At 53.0% G+C, this 22,685-nt stretch overlaps 1 protein-coding gene across 1 annotated transcript; it reads left to right on the plus strand.

Moving 5' to 3' along the window:
- The first annotated feature begins 1,292 nt into the window (after positions 1–1,292).
- BSND (barttin CLCNK type accessory subunit beta) lies at positions 1,293–8,605 on the plus strand. The gene is made up of 4 exons (XM_037499828.1): positions 1,293–1,500; positions 5,959–6,053; positions 7,321–7,596; positions 8,149–8,605. The coding sequence occupies exons 1-4, from the start codon at positions 1,324–1,326 to the stop codon at positions 8,555–8,557; spliced, it is 957 nt and encodes a 318-aa protein (XP_037355725.1). The 5' UTR covers positions 1,293–1,323; the 3' UTR covers positions 8,558–8,605.
- The last annotated feature ends 14,080 nt before the right edge of the window (positions 8,606–22,685 follow it).

The following is a 22,685-nucleotide window of genomic DNA, read 5'->3' on the forward strand; positions in this document are numbered from 1 at the left end:
CCCTGCAAACCGTAAGGTACAGACCAGACCCATCTGCTAAACACAGTGTGGTGGGCGGGAACGCCAGGCAGAAGGGGTGGTGTGAGCAGAGGTATGGTATCCCCAACAAGCACAGCTTGTGTTGGGGGACAGGGAGACGGTGACTCTCCAAGCCTACAAAGTCAGGGTGCCAGATGAAAACTTTGCCAACCACAAGCTCACGTTTTCTTTTAGAGATGGCCCTCGTATCTTTATAATCCTGCAAGGGAATCTGATTCTTTCCCTCTGCCCAGGACTGAAATCCCACCATTAGCCTGTCATTCAAAGGTCGGGAGGCCAGGAAAGCGTCCCTCAGCGCAGGGTCAGCTGCCTGTGTGCAGTGGAGGGTGAAGGGGACTGAGAAACTCGGGGGGCCAGGCCTGGGGGCAGCTCTGGTTCCGGGAGTTGCTTCTAGGATTCCCATTGCACAGAGGGGGAAAACCGCGTCACAGAAGAGAACTTGATTGAGACCACACTGCCCCTCAGGAGGGGAGCCAGAACCCAAGCCCAGGCTGCCTGTGGCCCCCAGAGCCTGCACTTTTAACCCTTGTGGGACGCACCGGGGCCCAATCCCAGCTGCTCTCTGGTTTCTAGCTGTGGGACCCGTCACGCTGCTTGCCGGCCTTCTCACCTGAAAAGTGGGGGTTGAACGGCCTACCTCGTGGGGTTCTCTTTAATGAGTCAACTCCCACAGCATGTTTCGAACACGGCCGTGAGTGCAGCCACTGTCCAGTACACATCATTCCTGAACCCAGGTGGGCACTTGGCCTTAAAGAGTCTAGAATTCTTTGGGATTCTAAAGTGCCAGCCTAAGGGATCTGGACTCCTCCTCTGATGTCCTGGGCTGCAGCCTTGCACGCTGCTTCTCGTGGCCGGAAGGTGTTGACCCGCCTGTCCATTCAGCTCAGCCCCACACAGGCGGTGAATGATGTCAAAGCCCTGGCTGGGGCCCAGCCCCGTAACCGCCCCCTCTCCCTCCCTCTTGCTCCCTCCCTCAGATTCACACACACACCCACACACACACACATACACACTCCTGGAGGGCCGAGAGGGAAGGTGAGAGGGAGTGAAAGTGAGTGGACGGGGGCACCGGCCATCAGAGCGGAACTCCTCCAGCACTGGTGAGCTGGTACACCCAGGGACTGCAGCCGGGGCTCGGGGCAGCCTGCCCCCCTTGGACCCTAAGCCCTGCTCAGCTGTGACTCTGAGCATCACCCCGACAGCTGTGAGTGTGTGCAGGTATCTGCCTGGTTCGCTGGCGCCCCCTCTGCCGGCAGTGCACACAGGGGACCTGGCCCGGCAGCCATGGCTGACGAGAAGACCTTCCGCATCGGCTTCATCGTGCTGGGACTCTTCCTGCTGGCCCTGGGCACCTTCCTCATGAGCCATGACCGGCCCCAGGTCTACGGCACCTTCTACGCCATGGGCAGTGTCATGGTGATCGGGGGCATCATCTGGAGCATGTGCCAGTGCTACCCCAAGGTAGGCAGTGGTGGGGGTCGCTGGGGGGCCTGGCTTCAGAAGCACCTGGGGCCGTGCCCCCGTTCCAGACATCAGTGCCCTCACCCATCATTCAGCTTTTCATCTTCTCCTTCTCGTCCTTGCCTTCTCATGCCCTTGTTTCTTCTGTCTCCTGATCGTCCACCCCTCCACCCTCCACCCTCCACCCTCCACCCCTCCACCCTCCACCTCTCCATCCTTTGCTCCCTCCTCCTTCCTTCCCTCCCTCCTTCCCTCTCTCCCTTATCATAAGGATTGATCTGAAGCCCCTGAAGGAGTTGAAGCCCTGAACTGGGCACCATGGGGAAGGCATGGTGAAACCCAACCCATAGTTCACGTGCCAAGTTCCTGAATGTTTGGCGCCTGCAACTCCTGGCGCAGCCCAGCCCCCGCCTGAACCTTTTGGTACCTCCTGGAGGTCCATTTTGTGGTGGGGAAGCTGGAGGCTCGGGAAGCTGAGGTCTCCCAGCTCTAATGTGCCAGCGCTGGGCCGGAGCTCACAACCCTCCTTGGAAGGGCTGCCGAGGAGCTTGTGGGAGGGCCGGGGCTGGCTGTAAGCTTGTTGGCCTGCCTGGGCTCTGTCTGTCGTAGTGTTGATGCCTCCCAGCCTTGCTAGTGATGGGAAGAGCACTGGTTTGGGAGCCCGGAGTTCTAGTGTTGGTTCTCTCTTAAACTCCCTGTGTGGTCCTTGTCTTTCTGAGTCTCAGTTTCTTTCATCTGCAAAACGGCGCTCCAAGCCCCTGTTTCTCCCAGCCTCACGTAGTTATTGTGAAGTTAGAGAAGAAATGGATATTGGCATGCTTTGTAAAATGTAGAGGGCTCTATTTAGGTGAGGGGTTGCGCCCTTACCTAGATTGATCCTCTGAACTACTCTGTGGGATGGGCATGTCAGGAGTTGTAATCCTTCAATGCTCAGAGAGGTTGAGTGACTTTTTCATGGTCACGCAGCAGGTGAGAGGCTGAACCAGGGAGACAAGGAGAGAGGTGGGGGTTCTAGGTTGGGCTCTGCCTCTGCCTGGGAGACTTTGGTCAAACTACTTCCTTCTCTGAGCACTAATTTCTACATTTGTACAGTGTGAGTCAGAAACGGGGGTGGCAGAGGGGGTACTATAAGGGCCTGCTGGTCCTGACGTCTAGTGGTCTGCAGACCCCTCTTCACCTCTAGCCTGAGTAGCTGTGCTGGGGGTTCAGGGAGGAGGGAGGAGGTTCCTGGGGCCTGGGCCTGCCTTCCCAGCCCTGCCCCCTCAGTGGGCAGCTCCAGGCTCTGGGCGCTTTCGGTGCTGAGGCGGTCTAGGCTGGTTTGTGGCCATTTACTGAGCAGTTTACAGTCAACTTGCTTCTGTCTGTACAGTGCCCTGAGTGGAGGTCACCGGGTGAAGAGGGGCCGAGTCACCCATCACAAACACCATTGACATCCTCTTTGCATGAGCTGGCTGGGCCCTGGGGGCCAGCAAGGGGGCCACAGCAGGGAGGACGTGAGGGAGTGTCCTTGCTGCACCCCCCTTCTTTCCCAGCAGTGGCTCTGGGGTGGTGGGCAGAATGACTGGGCGGCAGGGAGATGAGGGAGAGCGTGCACAGGGGTACTGCTGGGCATTAATGAGTAACTGTTGATAGATCCACGTGTTCAGTGCTGTGGCGGCACGGCAGGGTGGAAACCACACACACTTTAATGTCCACCAGACCCAGATCTCTATCCCTTTTCCCTCATGCCCCACTTCTGTGACCTTGGCTGAGGGAGCCCCCTGCCTCTCAGAGGGAGACTCATGGCTGAGTGGGAGGGGCCAGTAGGGTCTGTTTGTGGGGGACCTGGTGTGGTGTCTGACAAGGAGCCCGCTGGAGGGCACTGCTCGGGGGGTTGGTGGCTGTGGCATGGGGGGTTTGTGCGGGTCTGTGCGGGCGAGAGTGTTTCAGGGTCAGGGGCTTCGTGAATGGGTATACTGAGGAAAGTGTGTCATAGGCCAGGAGGTGCGCTACAGGGTAAGTCCCCCTCTCCCCCCTATGGGTCCTCCCCTGGCTCTTAGCGCCTCCCAGTGCCTGACAAATGGGAGTTATCTGGATGGAAAGAAATATAAATATAAGCCCCCAGGTTCATTCTCTAGCACCTGCACCAAAAAAGAAAAGAAATAGAAGGGAATGGAATTAGCCCATTGAGATGTGGGGCTAACGGATACCAGCCAGTCCTGGTAGCAATACCAACACGAGTCACACCGTGCCTGTTTTTGAGGGGCTGGTGTCTCATGGGGGAAACAATTTTCTGCTTGACAGGGAGGGAGTAGGCATCACAGAGGAGATGAGCTGGGATGTGTAGGCTAACTAAGTAGAAGTTCACCAGACAGAGAAGAATGGGAAGACATCCCAGACAGGAGGAATAGCATGATCAAAGGCCTGAGGTGCAGGAGCAAGGCAGGTGGGTCAGATGGTAGCTGGAAGGTGGGGGAGGAAGAGGGTGGGGAGGGAGCGGGACTCAGCTCTGGGGGCCTGGGCTACCAGGCTGAGGAATTTGGGCCTTATCCTTTAGTTGATGGGACCAGAGGGGGATGTGACTGTCTTTACTATTCAGGAAAGTTCAAGAAAGCTGACATCAGGGAGGAGGAAGTGCCAGCCTGGCAGGGGAAGCCCTTCCCTGGTCCAGGTGAAAGAAGGTGGTCTCCTGGGCTAAGGCACAATTTGAACCCAAGACTGTAGGAACTGAGAAGACATTTCCAGTTCATCAGACATATGATGACCTGTGCTGTGCTGGACATGGCCCTGGCACGTCCTCCCAGCCTATCTCATTGAATCTTTGAAGTAGACTTGATCAGATTTAGTGGCCACCTGGGCCTGCTAATTCTCCTAAGGCTCCCATTGCTTCTGGATGAAGTTTGAACTCCTGAGTCTAGCATTCTGGCATCTTCATGGTTTGATCTCCCCTCCCTCCCTTCAATTCTTCCCGTCCTTCTCTCTTTGAAGGACTTGTTCTAAGATACCCCAGGCTCTCCTCCTGACTTTTCACATTGCCTATAACGATGGTGACGATGGTGATGGTGATGGAATGATGATGTTAATGGTGATGACGATGATGATGGTGGTAATGATGATGATGGTGGTAATGATACAGTGAATACAGTGGTGATACAGTGAACATGGTGATAGTGATATAGCGATATTGGTGGTGATAGTGGTGATGGTGATATAGGTGGTGATGGTGACGGTAATAATGATCATGATGAGGGGGAGAAGGTGGATGGTGACTGGACCATGAGATAATGAGCAGAGGAAGAGACAGCTTTCAGGAAGCCCAGAGTTCCAGCAAACAATCGCAAAACATCCTTAATGACCGTAGAAGATGTCCAGGCCCTGCCTTATTTACAGATATTTGGGGGAAGCTTGCCCCCCACATGAGTTCTAAGAATATCTCCATCCATCATCCCCTTCTTGTAAGCATGGCACCTTTTCTGGAGGAACAAGTGTCTTTTACTCTCTGTACTCTATCGGAAGGCTAAAAGGAGGATTTTCTCTTTGAAAGTGGCATAGTACAATATTTGTTGAATAAATTTGCAGTTGAGAGATGACTCAGAGATGTCAGGTAACTTCATTCTCAATAGTATTGAGTTGTAACTTACTGAGCAGCTACTATGTGCCAGCAGCTACTGTACCGGGGACTCCTTATATATCACCTCATATCAACCCCAGGCATCACTAACCCAATTTTTTTAAAAATGTGATAAAATGCACACACTTGGGTTGCTTCTACTTTTCCATCGTGACCAGTGCTGCAAATATCTCTTTAAGGCTAACCCCTTTGTACAGAGCACAGAGGATCTGGGAAGAGAGATGATTTGCCGAAGGAGGGATTCCCACCCAGTCTCCGGGACCCCAGTGCAGGGCTCCTACCTCACCCCACTGTCTCCTTTATGATTCCCACACACACACACACACACACACACACCAGGTGCCCACCCCATAGTGTTGCACTTTCAGGGACCTCTTGACCCCAGAGAGCCTGGGGCAACCCAGACATGCAATTCTCTATCCTGCATTGCAGCCTCCATGCCAAGAAGCACATGACAAGGAGCTACTTTCCACTCATTCTCTAGACGTGATTAAGTGCCTGCTCTGCACCCAGCATGGTTGGACTCTGGGTGAGGAAGGGAATTAACAAAATGTCAGCACCTTCAGGGAAGGTTTGACTCTTCCACTCACTGTTGCCCCCTAATGCCTAGAAGAGTGCCAGGTGTATAGCAGATGCTCAGTGAAGATGGGTGAATGAAGAGCCAGGAGAGCAGGACCCCGGAGATCCAACCATCCTCTGTCACTGGGCCCCCAGCAGTCCCTTCCTGTTGGAGACCCCCTCTGGTTGGTTCTCTCCCAGGGTTCAGCCGATGCTCAGGGAAGGAGGTGGGAAGAGCGGCCAAGGGCGTGTGCCAGCAGCCACAGAACAGCTTCCCCTTCGTCCTGCAGATCACCTTCATACCTGCTGATTCCGACTTCCAAGGCATCCTGTCCCCGAAGGCGATGGGCCTGCTGGAGAACGGGCTTGCTGCAGAGATGAAGAGGTAGGTGCCAGGCCCAGTGGGGCAGGAGGGAGGGCTTCAGGGAGCATTGAGTCAGGTAATAGAAGCCAAGAACAGAGCCTAGTGCACAGCGGGCCTTCTGCAGGTGTGCATCGTCATCACTAAGAGCGTGCGATGCACCAGAGATCATCTCAGGAGTTTTGCACCCATTTTCTCCATTAGTCCTCATAGGAACCTTGCATGTGTGTTGGGGTAGGGGGGCATGTCAGACCCTGATGCAGACATGGAAACTGAGGGTCCAGAAGTGCATTCATAAGCTCCAAACCTTATAGGAATCAATGACGCATCAGAGCAGATCTGCCTTTCTCCCTGGAGGTGCCAAGCCCTACTCAGCAGGACAGGGCCGAGGACTCGAGTCCTGGAGAGGCCATGGGACTGTTGTCTCTCAGGTTGGGACTCTATGGTCGGAAGGCTGGGCTGCAGGTCCAGAGTCTGGCAGGGGCTCTGAGGTTCGCTCTACTTTGCTTGGGGGAGGAGGTGGTGATGGTATTTCTGTTCCTGGGATATGGGTGACCAGATGTCTGAGGGGCAAATGACAGACCCTGAGTGGGTGTCAGGACTGGTCACATGGAGAGAGCCCCATGACAGAGTTGGGGCTCAGGCTGCCCCTCACCTGGACTCCTCCCTGTTGTTCCTCTGTCCCAGGCAGGGAAGCCACTTTACAGAGGGACTGTGGGAGCAAGAGAGAACCCGTTGGCTGGGGTCCTAGTATCACCACTCCCTGGACAGCCAGCAAAGTCTCCATGCCTCAGTTTCCTCCCAATATCTCCCAGAGTTATGGAGAGGTCTAGAGGAGCTTACTGACAGCCTGGCCCGCAGGGAGCGCTCAGTAGCTGGGCTTTCCCTGCTGATGTGTCTCCCTGCAAAATAGGGACCCTCACTCTGCTTCAAGGACTTATTCAAAATAAACAGGATTACAAATATTAACCTACTGGTCCCCAAGGACATAGAATTTAGAACCCAACAAACTCAGGATGTGAACTGGGCTTCCTTGCATGATTGAACCCTAGGGGTTCACTTTGGAGAGACAGAATGACAGGAACACTGGACTGAGAGTGACTGGTACCACTTAGCTCACCTCGCTGAGCCCCAGCCTCCTCATCCATGAATAGGGTACAGTATGGCCCCAAAGGCTTCTTGGAGATCAGGGACCCAGAGGCCCAGGGCAGGCAGGGCGGAGGACCACACTGATATCTGTTGAGTGAATCTTTGCCCACCTGCCTGTTCTTTCTCCCGCTGTGCTGTGCCCCCCCAGCCCCCAGCCCCCCTACGTCAGGCTCTGGGAGGACGCTGCCTATGATCAGAGCCTGCCCGACTTCAGCCACATCCGGATGAAGGTCATGGCCTACAGTGAGGACCCCCACCCCCTGCTGGCCCCCGAACCCGGGAGCTTGCAGCCAGGAGTCAGTGAGGGAGGGGAAGGTGGCCCTCCAGACGCTCAGGCCTGCGTGGAGGCTGCAGTGGTGGTCCACAGGGGCTTGGATGAAGACGCGAGAGAAAGAAACCCAACTCAGAACAGGCCCAGGTAAGACACAGAGCACAGGAGAGGGGGTGCTGCTCACTTCCAGGGGGACAGGGTGTGAGCCACTGTGGGGTGGCTGGGGACATTTGGTAATGAGAGGGGCTGGAGGGGCAGCAGGTGTAGCAGACACATGTGCTTGGTTCCTGACCCAGCTCCTTTGCCGTGTAACCTGGGCAAGTCAGGTGCTGGCAGGAAGTGGGTCCCCTGTGCTATTGGCAGAATGAGTGAACACATGGGACAGCTGGGAATGGCACAGGGTGGGAGTGACCTGCCCGAGGCCACAGAGCACATCAGCAGAGCCTGGATTTGAATCCAGGCCCCAGAGATTCACAAAATGCTTTCAGAGAGTCCAGGCCTCATCGTATCTGCCACTTAGGAGCACTGAGCTCTCTTGGTGCTCATGATAGTCCCTGAGGGAGGAGTGTTCCCAGATGGGGAACTGAGGCTCAGACACATAAACTCACCTGCCTCAGGCCTTGTGGCCAGTGGTCGGGATTTGGAGCCAGGCAGTCTGACTCAGTGCTCACCTCATTCTTTCTGTCTTTACCCCTGCAGCTCTCTGGCCTGTCCCCAGGATCTTGCACCCTTGGCTTCCTTCCAAGATGACCTGGACATGGACTCCAGTGAGAGCAGCAGCCCCAACACATCTCCACCTGAATCCCACCCCCCACCTGGGGAATCCTGGGTCTGCAGGTGCCGGCTGGACCGCTACCAGGACTTTGCCCTGATTGATGCCCCTGTGTTGGAGAATGAGCCTTTAGAGGGGCAGCGTCAGGAGGCAGCCCTGCCCAGCTACTGGCAGCAGTCCCCGAGGACAAAGGAGAAGAAGGAAGAGGAGGCTTCAGACTCAGGCGAGGGAGAGCCAGAGCAGGAAGAGGAAGATTTGTACTATGGGCTTCCGGATGGCCCCGGGGACCCCCTCCCGGACAAGGAACTGGACTTTGAGCCTGATGCCCAGGGCTGAGACAGCTCTGCCTCCTGGGTTCTAGCCCGGCCCTATTGCTGACACCCATGTGACCTCGTCGCCCTTTCTGGGAAAGGGAGCTATATGGGGTTCAAATGAACCCCAGAACATTTTGAGAACTGCAAAGATATGCACAGGGAGGGGCTGACTGCTGTCGAGGGGTCATGGCCATTCCAATTGGTCATCCTCTTTGGTGAAGCTCTGAAGGCAAAATGATTTACTGAGAAGAATTACAACAGCCAGGGCCCTCCAGAGCCTTTTCTGCCTCCTTATGAAGCTGGCCCCTGAATGGCTCCCTCCTTGGTGCTACCCCCAGGTCCCTGATTCTCTGTGAAGGGCATTCAGGCTTCCTGTTCCTGTTAAGTCTGTTCAAACCCCTGGAGAATGGTGTGATCGGTCTTCCCTCAGAACTAACCATGTCTCCCACCCCATCCCACTGCCTTGACCCACACCTGCCGTGACTGACCTCTGCTGGCCTCCAGACTGTCTCCCTGGTCAGCCCTGCACCATGCTCTCTTCTCCTCCAACCTCAAAGCCATGCCCCACCACACACTCACCCGCTGCTCCATGCCCTTCCCAGGCGGTCCCTTCTGCCAGCATGCCCTCTGCTCCCTTGCCTGTCCCTCCTTCAAGCCCCTGCTCAGATGTCCTCTGAAAGCTTGTCCTGCTGTGGCTGCCTCCCGGAATGAGCTAGTCCTGCTCCTCTGTGCCCCCTCTCGGCCATGGACTTTATCACTGCTGGCTCACTGGGTATCATCTGTTCCCAGCCTGGGACTTGGCCTGGAGTTGGAGGTCACTGAGGGTTTACACAACTGGCCAGCTAATATTCCCCTCCCCACTTCCCTAGCTCTTAGTCTCTCAGCATTTAAACCTCCACAAGGCCTGTGTAGGAGATGCAAAATCAGGCAAAATGTCCCCAGAACAACACCCGCCCCCATCCCTGCAGATCTCTATTGACTTAGGATTATAGGTGAAATTTACCTTCCTGCCTTTACTCACTTTGATTCAGGTGGCATCCACTGATTCACTGAGCATCTATTATGTGCTAGACACTCAGCAAGGATCTTTAGGGACAAACAGACTTGAATGGATACAAGTTCTTGTCCTCAAAGGGCTCATCATCTAGTGACTACTGAGAGCTTATACCCTCGGCCCCCTGGATGAGGGAGACCTTCCCCTGGGCTGGGCCTCTCAACTGGAGTTGGGGTTCCTGGCTGAGGCAAAGGCATGCACTGGGACATACTCCCACTTTCTGGGCCATGGGCAGATCCCTCTGTGTACAGGTGCCCCTGTACGTGGCCCCAAGTGTCATGGGGTGAGGGGCAGTGTGCCCTGTGCTCTGTTTACTAAGGTGGGGGGAGAAGATGACTTGCTGTCAGAGAGAGCACCAGTGTGAAAAGGCTAAAATAAAAAAAGAATTTGCAAAGTTTGAAGGGGTCACCTTCATTCACTTGCAAATTCTTCTATGCAAAACCACTCATTCCGCCTCTGGGCAGGATAAATGAGGCATCCTGCCTGGCCGGCCTGCAGGCACTCTCTGGAAAGTGAACACCAGACACAGCAGGCGTGACCGTGGGGGCAGCTGTGTGATGTGCAGCCCCACATCCCTGACTCCTAACTCACGCATTCCCCAGGCCTCACCAGAGAACCCAGGGTGCCAGGCCTCCAGGGGAGAAGAGCTAACCCTGCTTCAGGGGATCGGCCTTTCTGGGCAGTGGAGAGACACGGAGAAGCTCCAGACCCGGTTCCCCACCACTTTGCTGTGTGGAGCACTCATTTGCCTGCTCTGCCCAGGACAACCCTGGTTTATGCACATCGTCCCTGCTTCGGTGTCCGGAGTGTGCCCCTTCACTCTCAAAAGTATCCCATTTGGATGATGAATTACATATTCACTTTTCTCTGTGGTCTCGGGCAAGCCCGATGGCCTGTGTGACTCAGTCTCCTCCTGTGCAAAAGGGAGATGATAGGCCTTTGTCTTTGACATTTGCAGGGGGTGGGTGGTAGGGATTTGATGGACTCCAGCTGCCAATGCCCTGCAGGTAAGACCACTCAGTGTTCACCGGGAGTTCACAGTTGGTTTTATCACTTACTGAGGTGAGAGAGCAGTGGAGTCTGTAAAAGGATGTGAGAGGACTGAGGGGATTTGGGTTTGGGCCAGTGTCTTGGGGGAGGCCTTGAGGAGGGGTGCTGCTATACAGTGGTTCCTGTTGGGAAGTGGAGCTAAGTCTGTGATTGGCCACTGGCCCCTCAATCACTCTTTTCTAGAAGTGAGAAAGGCATAGACCCAAGCTAAAGTGGTTCTTGACAAAGAGGCAGCAGTTGTCCTCCAGCCAGGAGAGAGGTCCCCTGGTTCACTTTAGCTGCTGGACTAGTGCACCCTGGAGGGGCTCAGCCTTGGCTCCCGTGCGCTCTGACTGATGCTAACCCACATGGTCACAGAGCGCCTCGCTTGATGCCAGGTTCTGAGAGCTGTTCACGTCTGTCCGTGGCACACCAGGGCCCCGTGGGGGCCAGGCCTGCTCCCAGCTGCTGTTCCTTCCCAGATCTCACTGCTTAGAGGCTCCTCCTCTGCAGCCAACTGGTGACTGTGGGCGGTAGAGGGTGAGGAGCAGAATATACTTATATTTTGTTTGAACAAAAGGATCTGCAGGTTTTTAAAAGTTTGAAGAGTAGGGTGCAGCATTGGGGGGGGGGGAAATGTTCTGACCACCCATCTGCTTCACCAACTTCAGACCTATCTGAAGCTCACCATTGGGCTCTGTTCCCTTGGCCTTGCCAAGCTGCAATCTCCTCTGAAGCTCACCATTGGGCCTCTGGGATGATCCACCCAGTGGGCTGGAATGGGCTCAGTCTACATGCCAGTCCCCAGAGCCAGAGAGGTGCTGTAGGCCCTGGAGGCACTGCTGGGATTCCAGCTTTCAGCCCCAGACTCAGGTTTGTGTGCCAGGGCAGAAATTTCTGCTCTTTTCACCCTCCCGCCAGGTCAGAGAGACTTTGGAAGTTTCCACTCTCTGGGGAGGAAAAGGCTCTGTAGGAATGCCCCTGCCCTTCACTGGGGTAGGGAGTACCCTGGGGGCAGTGAGTTTGGGCTCTGTGACAATTGTTATGACCTTGGATGTGTCCGTTGTCCCTCACGGCCTGGCTCAAATTTCACCTGTTCTCTGGAGCTTGACCCTGCTCTTCCCTCTTGTGCACTGCTCTGCTCCCAGCGCTCCCTGTGTGCGTGTGCCAGGCTCCCCTCTGGATGCCTGCCCCCATTTCTATCCCCAGGACTTAGCAAAAACAAGTATCAGCAGTGCTGGTGCAACTGGATAAAAATGACCCGGATTGAACCGAACCAGGTAGCACGGTGAAGGCTCACTGACTCAGGAACCCACAGGGTGAGAAGCTCCAGCTTTGTAGTGATCATCCCTGGGCTTGAGACTGGACTTTGTCCTCAATTTCTTTCTTAATAAAAGGAGGTTAATATTATCTACCTACTAGCATGTTGTGAAGATTACATGAGAAGACGTGGATCATGCATGTCAAGGGCACTGTGTGTAGACGTCAGGGGCCAGCGTAGATGTGGGGTTAGTAGCCTATCCCGCACGGTATGACCAACACTTGCCAAATGCAGCCTGATGGACCTGGCTAGGCTGATAGGATTGGACTCCTCCATGAAGCTTTAAAAGTCCAGAGTCCTAGCACAACCCCCAAGAGCCTGGAATGGTCTAGAGCAAACCATCTTCTGTTTTTGAATGTGGCTTCAGTGACTGGAAGATGACCTAGAAAAGTGGGGCTTGCAAGCCAGGATCTAAACAGGTAGAATGAAGGGGCCAGAGCATCTCAGGTTGAGAACACTATATCAGCAAAGCCCAGAGGCAGCACGGGGCAAGGTGTTGCTAAGCAGCTAGAGGACACCAGCCTGACTGGAGTGGGTGGACGAAGTCAGAGAGTGAGGCTAGTGCTTAGCCACAGCGCTTCTTGAATTCCTACCATGGAACACAAACTTGATCTCATGGGCAAGATGATGATTCCTGAGCAGAGGAGTGACATGAAGAAAGGACTTGCAAGGACATTTTTTGGTTAGTAGGTGCAAAGAGAATGTGGGGAACAAGTCAGTGGCAAGAAATGTGGCTCATGGCCTATGGCAGGGTTCCATTTTCCACCCTGATCTGTAGAAGGTTTGTCCACCCACAAAGGTAGGTGTCAGAGCTGAGCCCTGCTGGAGCTAGAGCCCCAGATTCCTCATCGCTGACCACAAGCCCAGCCCAGCAGAACAGGGCACCTGGGGCAGAGGTTGGGCCTTTCACCGGAGCCCTGGTCAAGTCCATACCTGGTTCACAGATTGCCCAGGGCAGGGCCAGAGAGGGCCCAAGAGACCCAGGACGTGCCCAGTTCAGATAACAACCCCACAGTGGTCCTGCAGGTGTGGTAATTCGCTGAGTCACCTGTGCATTCTCCTCTTTTGACCCAGCCAAGAGCAAACCTGGGGAGGCTGGGAGGTGGGCAGTAGCAGGCTTTGGATGCCCGATCAGCCAGCCTGGGGTCAGGAAGGGTAGATTTCATTCGTTTATTCATTTCTTCACACATTCATTCATTTATTCTGGCTACAAATACTCTCCAAGCACTAGCTTGATGCCAACCTCTGTGCCAGGCACTGGGGACAGAGATCTGAGTGACCCATGTCTGTCTGAGGTCAGGTCTCCCCGAGCCCCCTGGGGTAACTGCAAGATAATCAGTGACGGGGGGCGTGGTCAGTGCTGGATAGAGAGAGAAAGAGAAGACAGGAAAAGAGAAGTTCACCTACAGAGAATCTGTGACCACGTAAAGAAAAAACGAAAACATATTCAACCTCAGGAATAATGAAAGGAACGCAAATTAAAACAAGAACCTCTGTTTCACCCATAACACCGCTGATATTTGGTAAAGAGGATCACAGCAGGTGGTGTTAGCAGAATATGGAAGAACAGGGGTGTTTCTTACATTGCTGGTGGGAATGGAAATGAGGCAAGCTTTTTTATTTTCTGAGGGGGTTTTGTATCATGTTCCTGGGCATCAGGCTGCCCTTAGAGCGCTACTTTCAGGTCTGGAACTTACCCCAGGGAAATACTCAGGACCACCAAGATGCAGCTAGAGCAGGAAGTCGGGGGGCACTGTTTCCCAGAGCTCAGATGTTCAAAGAGCTAAACCTCCAGCGGCAGGAGATCTGGAGAAGTAACGTGTCAGCAGTGGAGGCTGCTCCCGTGGTGGACCCGGGTTCCCGGGCCCCCAGCTCTCCTCTGGAGCCACACCAACTTCCAAGTTTCCCTGAGGACTTTGTGTTCCGCACCACACACAAAGGACTGTGATGGCAAGAACTCTGTCTACGAGAGTTCGTTACATTCTCAGCACCTAACTATGTTCCTGCAACACAGGAGACCCTCAGCAAAGAGTTGTTAAGTGAATGACTGTGTCTCTCTATATGCATTTTATGGTGGTCAAATATACGTAACAAACTGTAGTCTCTTAATGATTTTTTTAAGAGTCCAGTTCAGGGCCTCCCTGGTGGTGCAAGGGCTTAAGCACCGCACTATGAAGCAATATGCAGCCTCTGCAGCATGAGTTCAATCCCCAGCTGGCCAGGAAGCAACCCACATGGCGCGGCAGACCTCTCCTGTCTTGCTCGCTGCTCCCCTCAGCAGTGTATTTCTGTCAGTCTGCCTGTTCTGTTCCCCCTCTTCCCCACTCTGTCTCTGGTGAATTCTCTCAAACCGCCTTGCCCACCACCCCCTCCCCGTCACCCCCCAAATCTTTGGCCTGTACCCCAGCTCTTATATGCATAAATAAATAAACAAATCTTTTTTTTTTTTTTTTAAAAGAGTCCAATTCAGGGATCCTAAGTTCATTCACATTGTGTAGCCACCACCGCTGCCCATATTCCTGGCCTGAACCTTGGTACTCACTAAACAGTAGCCCAAAGTCACCTTGCCCCCTGTCCTGGCAACCAGCACCGTACCTGCTTTTTTAAATCCACACTACCCTGCTCACCCTCCCCACCCCGTGCCCCTGAGTCTATAGTCCTTGACATGGAAAGATGTTCACATTATGTGATAAATAAAAAGGGACATTATAAAGTAGAATGTACTGAGCACTGTTAATTCTCCCTTGATTTTCTTTGGCGGGATCCATGCGCACTCCCAGGTAATCAATTCTGATTGATTATGACCACCACATCATCTGGTCCCAGAGACCTAGAAAAAAATTTGTTGGGGTTACTTTTTTTTTTTTTTTAAAGATTTATTTATTTATACAAGCACTGGGCACAGTCAGAAGCACGGGAGGGTGAGAGAATTCACCAGAGCCAGAGCGGGGAGCAGAACAGGCAGACTGACGAAGTACACTGCTGAGGGGAGCAGCGGGCGGCAGGAGAGGTCTGCGCGCCATGTGGGACCCTCACCAGTGGCTGGGGACCAAACCGGCACTGCAGAGGCTGAGGGCAGCTTTGCAGGCCAGCGCTCAACCGCTGCGCCACCAAGGGAGGCCCTTTTGGGGTTACTTTTTGAAAAACTTTTTGCTTTCTTGACTGAAAAAGCAGGTATGAAACAAATACATAAAGAAAAGAAGAAAACAAAAAGAAAAAGAAAAAGGCAGATGTGATCAACCTTGCTGGTCTTGAATACAGAGGCGGTGACTAGAGCCGCAGTGGCCGTCTAGTAATCCAGAGGCAGTGCTGGGGGATCAGAGACCTTAGCCCTATGAACCGGTGAATCAACCCCGTGGCCACAGGTCTTCTAGCTACATGAGAAAACCCTTGTTTGTTTACGCTACTCTACTTGCAGCTGAACTCATTCCCAACAGAAAAAGAACCTGATTCCACATGTAGTTATGTGCAAACACAATTAGTAAATTACTCAAGTCATTATCTCTGGGCGAAGGGATTCTCTGTGAAATTTTTATCATGAGATTGTAAATATGGATCAGAAAAGAACATTTTTGCATTCAGGAAATAGTGACACTAGTTCTATTTTTTAAAAAACAAACAAAATATTGGGCTTCCAGGAAGTAGTTCCCTCCCATCTGACCAATGAATTTGAGAGGAGTTGGATGATCACCTGGAGAATACATTCAAGCACAGAGTGGGAGGTTGGACTTGACCTAGAAAAGCTCCCTCCAAATAGTGTGAGTCCAGCCTTTCCTAAGAGGGGTGGGGCAGATGTCATGGTCCTAGGGAAACCTGAAAACTGAGGCCTGTGAAGAGGAGAGGTGAGTGCAGCAAGGTCTCCAGCTTGGCCTTGAGGAGCTGGTTCTCACTCTTCAGGGCCCTTCTGGCCTCCATTCCTACCCCTCCTGCAGCCCTGAGGTCCCCACCTCTCCCTCTGGACTCTGAGGCGGGACCTGATATTCCCTTAGCTCCCTCAGGACATGTCCATACTTCCTGGAGACTAGGCCCCAGGCCTGCCACATGGATTGTCAACCAGCTCCAGGGCAGATGACGGCATGACTAGGAGGAGTGAGCCCAGGAGAGAGGCAGCTGCGGGTCTGCAGGTGGGGCTGACAGGCAGGCAGCACCTGTATTGGCTACAAACACAGGTTTGCATCAATCAGCTTTGTCATCTCTTCCCTCAACAAACCTGGGATTATCTCTGTGAAAGTGACCCTGGAGAAAAGCAGAGGAAAGAAGAATGCCAGGCCAGGAGAGAGCGAAAGGAAAAATCCACAATTCTCTATTTTGCTAACCTCTCCGAGGTCACTGCTGTGCCCCTGGGGGACACAGGCCCTCATAATGACAGAGCATTCTTCTGTGTGCCCAGTGGTGCTGTTCTCAGCCCAGAACCCCTGCTGGCTGCTTTGATCTTCATCTCAGAGGTAGTGCAGTCAGGTGGCTCAGAGAAAAGTGTCCTGGGGGAGCAGGAGAGAGTGTCTGGGCCAAGGACCACTGAGGTCAGAGGGATTTGTTTCTGGGGTGGGTTGGGTGGGGACCACTAGAATGGCTGATACTTGTTCACACCTGCGAGGAATCTGGACCTTTTTCCTGTTCTTTAGATCGGGGTAGACCAGCTTTCTCTCTCCAACACCGGCTTTCTTATTTCTCTACCTTTCCTACTACTTCCTTCTTTCTTCTGCCTCCTTCACCCTCTAAATTATGATGCTCACACCATCTGCCTGAGCCTCAGTTTTCCTGCTGGAATAATGTGGTGCCAGTCAATGCTGCCCTACCTCTCCCCAGGGAGCATCTTTGATCTTCTCACCTTGGCTGGGGGATCCAGATGCCCATGCTCCTTAACCCTGTGGGATCTTTCTGGGTCTAGGTTTCCTCACCCCTGTAATGGGACCTCCACCTGCCTCACGGGGGTGAAGCCAGGCCTGGGGAGGGGTGGGGGTGTAATGTGGTTACTGCAGTTCTGGGCTTTGGGCTCTGGACCTCATACCAGGCTCAGATGGCTGCCTTTCCATGTCATTAACGCCCTTACTGGGAGGTGATGCAAATATTTTGGCCTGGGGGTAAGGACTAGTGGCCCAGAAATTGCCAAAGGTACATTCCTCCAGGTCCCACTCCCGCTCACCCTGGGGCTGTTGGGAATTCTTTCTTTTCATCCTTAACCTCGGGACTTGAGAGAAATCAGGTGTCTGCCCTTGGGATCCAAATTTCCAGTCCTGATTCAATTGGGTGCTTGTGTGGAGGGTCAGGGCTGCCCTCTGACCATTTCCAGCTGCTGCCCCCTCCCTCTGGGCTGTCTAATGTGATGAGTTTCTCCCCTTTGATTGTGTTCTAAGAACACAAACCATTTTCAGATCCGTCATTCCGTTCAGCCCTAAATCTCCATTAAGAGAACGAGTGTCTGGTGGAATCAGTGTGTGGCACAGATGTCCTTGGCTTCCATTTTCTCCATCAAGTGGCAGGCAAAGGTTCAGAGCCGAAGAGAGGAGGAAGGGTGGGTGAGGCTCATGGAGCATGGTGAACCTGGAGCAGTTCCTGAGGGGTGCCTATGGGAGCAGGTGAAAGCATTGTTGAGCCAGCACTGGTCACGACCCTCTTGTTTAAAACTTCCCTGAACACCCATCCCACCCCTGCCTTTCCACAGCCTCAGGAGACATTAAAAACCAGGCTCCTGCCCCAGGATTCCCAAATGGGCCTAATACTACTTGCTGGATATAGCATAGCACCCCATTACAACTGGACAAATCCCCAAGTGCCTCCTCCAGGAAGCCTGCTCAGATCTAGTACCCCGCTACTGTCTCTTCCTGGCAACTTGTCTCCTCCTGCCTCTAATCACACTGTAGGGGCAGGAAGGACCACCGAGCAGCTTTTCTGATCCAGCAGACCGGGTAAAGGAGTCGTCAGAGTCCTCAGTGGCTTTTGCAGGTCTTTTATTTAGATTTACCAGGCACATGGCAGGCAGGGGTGCTGGGGGGCCCTGAGGCTGGCAGTCCTCCCAGCCCCCAGCAAATCCTCACTCTATCTGGGCTCTCTGGCGTTCTCCCTGCTTCTCTTCTCTTAGCTTCTCCTCTGCTTCTCGTTCTGCTTCTGCTGGCGTCCCCATGACGCCACCCTTATAAACTCAGTCCTTCAGCCCAGGTGTACCCACTTCAGGTGCCCGCCATCAGGCATGCATTCAGGACCACAGGGTTTCCTCATCTATCCTAATGGGGGAGGGCAGAAAAGCCTGATACTTTTTCCTTACCCTACACACAGCAACCTGTGTTCCCACCTGCCTTCCTGTGGGCTTTGGGAGGGCAGGGTAGGGCAGGATCTGATTCTTCTCAGGGGCTAGGGTCATCCTTGGGCTTTGCTGACCTGGGCGGATAGGCTGTGTGTTCTTAAACTGGGTGCTGGGTGCCCTCTGCTGGAAAAACTGGGCATGGCCTCTGCTCCTCAGCAGCCAGAAACTTCTGGGAGATGATTTGTTCCCTGGGCGCCTGTAGAGGCAGGAAGTGACACTGAGCAGGTTTTCTGATCCCGTGCAGACCGGGTGAAGGAGGAGTCAGAGTCCTTAGTGGCTTTTTTTGCAGGTCTTTATTGGAATTACCAGGTACACGGCAGGCAGGGGTGCTGGGGGGGCCGGGAGGCTGGCAGGCCTCCCAAACCCCAGCAAATCTTCACTATCTGGGCTCTCTGGAGTTCTCTCTGCTTCTCTTCCGGCTTCTGCTGGTGTCCCCGTGATGCCGCCCTTAAAAGCCCAGTCTTAGCCCAGGTGAATCCCATCTACCTAGGCCCACACCCACTCCAGGTGCCCGCCATCAGGCATCATTCAGGACCGCAAGGATCCATCATCTATCCTGATGGCGAGAGGGCAGAAAAGCCTGACATTTTTCCTTACCCTACAGCGCGCTCTTCCCTCTCTAGTTCCTTCCTTTCTCCCTTCCTGAAAACTGGAGCATCACCACCAGCAACTCTCTAGCTCTCCAACACCTCTTAGATCATTCCTTCCCTTCCCTGCTCTCCCTAAACACCCTCTCCTATTGTTTTCTTCTCCTGCTGATTCTCAGTTCCTCTGCCTCCAAAGACCTTGCCTCCACTTTTTCTCAGCCACGCGCAAAAAAACCTTGCCTCCACTTTTTCTCAGCCACGCACTCACAGTTATACCTGGGCCTGTTGCTATCTGTGCTTAGATCTCCCAGTGAAATCTCCTGTCTCCTGATCTCAATTCCAAACACCTCGCCCTCTGTTCAGCCCTTGTCCCGCCCACTCCCAGTACCTACTTTCTTCATCGACTTCCACCACATCCTCTACCCCTAGACTTTTCCCCTCAGGGTCTTACCTCCTCATCTCACCTCTGCACAGCTGAGACTTCCCAGGCCCCCTCTTATTGTACTCCGAGCTCACTCCCTCCCCTCCCTTGTCCCACCCTATTGTGTTCACCTGGCGAGAAGCCAGCCCTGCTTAAACCCACCTTCCACCAGCTCTGCTTGGGAACCCAGGCTCTGAACACAGCAAGAGGGAAACGTACGTGCTTTCTGATTCCACTTAAATATCAATCATCCTACAAACCCATGCATTTTCTGAGCTATCATCAACTTATTTTAATTTTATAAGAGCACTGCTCCGCGGCACTGGGTGTCAGCTCCTTTCCCTGCACCCCTCTATGCTATGTTGTGCATAGAGAAAGTGATCACAAATCATGAAACAAAAGACCAACAGCCAAATTGAAAGCATGGGCAAAGGACAGGAAGGTCCATTTCAAAGACAATGGAGACCATTTCTTTTTTTTTTTAATATTGTGAAGGTTTCTCAAACTTTTTTTTTTTTAAGATTCATTTATATATACAAAACTGGGGTACAGGCCAGAGGCATGGGGTTGAGCGGATTCACCAGAGACAGAGCGGGGAACAGAACAGGCAGACTGACTGAAATACACTGCTGAGGGGAGCAGCGGGCGAGCAGGAGAGGTCTGCTGCGCCATGTATTTATCTCCCTGGCGGGCTGGGATGTAACGCACGATGCAGAGGCTGCTGATAGCTTCACAGTGCTGTTCAACCCCCGGCGCCACCAGGGAGGCCCTGGACACCATTTCTTACACACAGAACAGACACAACATTTGACAAATCTCTGTGTGGCTGTGAGTGGTAGTTGGGAGCGGTATTTGCAAAAATTCCCGGTTCCTCCTTCTGGGTACTTGGTGAGAGTGTGCACTCCCACTGTCGGGCTTAGGTGTGACTGTGTGACTTTGGAGGAGGAAATGGGAGAGGAAGGCGCGTGGCATTTCTGCACATAGGCTGTTTTTGAGTCACCAATTTCACTTTCCTTCTCCTGGGTATCGGGCAACGTTCCAAATGGAGCTGGCTTCTTCACTCTGGTTAGGGGTGAGGCAGTGCCAGGGAGGAGCGAAGCCTCAATGGACACGTGTGAAAGAGAAATAAGCCTTTGTCATTTTAAGCCCCTGAGATTTGGGGGTTGTTTGTGACTGAAACAGCGTGTAGTCTTTTCTGACGGACTCCCTAAGCATTGCAAGCATTTGTATCAACAGAAGACATTGGCAAACCTTTTGTGGGGAAATGCCCTTTCTAAGCACTTAAGAGACAGACATGCACATGTGCAGAGGCAGACAAGGATGGGCACTGCAGTTCTGTTTATAATAATCAAAAACAAAACAACCCACACATCCAGCAAGAGGAGGTTGGAACATCACAGAATAGAATAATTTATAACCAGAAAGATAATGAAGCCAACTCACGCATATAGTCTGAACCCCAAGAGTGCATTGTAGTCTGAACCTCTTACTAGAGAAAGAGGCTAGAGCCACGGGAGGAAAAAATAAAGCTGTCCCTCCTCACCCAATATAAACAAAAAGTTACAATCAATCATAAAACAAATGCTTAAGTCTATTAAACTATTTTTATAAAAATATACTATCTTTAAAGATAACCAATAAATGGGTATATCAGTTACCCAGGCTGATAACCCAGTTACTGTTATCCAGTACAGTAACTGTTGCCTAGTTACTGTAACAAATTACCACCATTTGGTGACTTGAAACAACTGAACCTATTCTCTTACAGTTCTGGGGTCCAGTGGGGTGCAGCGGGGCAAGACAGTAGAGGTCTGTTGCGCCATGTGAGTCACCTCCCTGGCTAGGGATCGAACTCATGCTGCAGTAGCTGCAGACTGCTTCATAGTTCTGACGCTTAACTCCTTGCACCACCAGGGAGGCCCCCCCACTCCTTTCTCTTATACAAGTCCCTGGACTGACGTCATCTTAAAGTTATGAGGAATTCATCACAAGATTCTTAATTACATCTACAGAGACCCTACCTCCAAATAAGGTCACAGTCCCAGGTACCACGGGTTAGGATGCATCTTCTGGAGGAATGCTATTCATCCCACTGTAATAGGGAAGAGTAGGGGGGACCTGCGGGAAGGTGGGGGATCAGGAGTGGAAGAGATATGAACTTCTCACTGTATATTCTTTTGAATATACAGAAATTTTTTCTGTAATTTTTAAAAATTGAACTCACATACACAATGGGCGGCTCTCTCCCTAAAAAAGAGCGCATGCTCAAAATACCGACATTCCTAAATTACCTTAATTTACATGCAGGCACCGGTGACTGCAGCAGTTCAGGTTTCTGAGGCTAGGGAACGTGGAGTGTAGATAGTGAGTTTTGTCTACTGGTTCAGGCTCTGAGTGAAAGTCGAGGCGGGAGGCTGTTTTGAGGTAGGGCATTTTTACATGGGGGCAGACTGGGTGCTTTGGAGTGAAGGGAAGAATAATAGGAGATGAGGACTTCGGAGCAGATGGAGGAGGTCCCCGAGGAGGTCAGGCTGGGCAGAGGCGGGTCAGGCATGGACGAGAGGCAGAGGGTGGTGTTCTCTGCCCTGAAAGAGGAGAGAAGGAAGAAGGATGATATTGGCTCAGAAAGCACTTGTGGGGGAGGGGGAGGATCTATCTCTAGATAGATAGATCTTCTGTTTTACCCTGACCGCTCAACTCTGGGGAGCAGGCTAGTAATCAGCTGGCCAGGGCTTGGGGGACAATTCTGAGAAGAGGAAGCAGTTGACGGCACTACGTCTGGCCAGTTGCCTGTGTGTGTGTTTGCTGGTGGTGGCTGTAATTATGGAGAGACAGAAGCCCTGCCAAGAGGTAGGAGGCCCAGCTGGGGTCGGCCCCTTGAAGAGCCCAGTGGAGGATGTGGGATGAGAAGTGACTGTCCGTCTGGTTCCATCTGTTGCAGAGCTCAAGGCGCCTGCAGGACATCCTTGCCCCCCTACCGTCTTATCCAAGCTCCCCACTGCACAGTCTGGGATCACGTGCTCCTCTCTGCACATGCTTACTCAGCCTCTGGGTCCACTTTAAGAACCCCTGGTAAGTGAGAAGTCCAGCGTACAGAAGAGAAACGTCAGGACAAATTTACTCTCACCTCCCGAGGGCTATTCTTTGAAAGCCTTTGACCAGCAAGCTGCCAAAACTTGTCTGAAATGCAATTCCCTTTACAGGAGACAGGAAGGAGAGCCCACACTGCCTGTGGAAAGCCATGAGCAGCAGAACATCAGTTACCTCCTTGTTTGCACGAGGGATGGTGGGGTATTCTGTGGGAGAGCAGGGTGGCCAGGCCGATCCTGCAGAGGTCACTGTCAATGCACTGGCTGCAAATCTTTGTTAAATCAGCCTCTGGAAGGAGGTGTTTGCAAACATTGTGGGAGAGGCACCCATCATGGAGGCCAGGTTCA

The sequence above is a fragment of the Talpa occidentalis genome, unplaced genomic scaffold (assembly GCF_014898055.3).
Source record: "Talpa occidentalis isolate TD23 unplaced genomic scaffold, MPIMG_talOcc4v2.1 talOcc4.9, whole genome shotgun sequence".
NCBI classification, from domain to species: domain Eukaryota; kingdom Metazoa; phylum Chordata; class Mammalia; order Eulipotyphla; family Talpidae; genus Talpa; species Talpa occidentalis.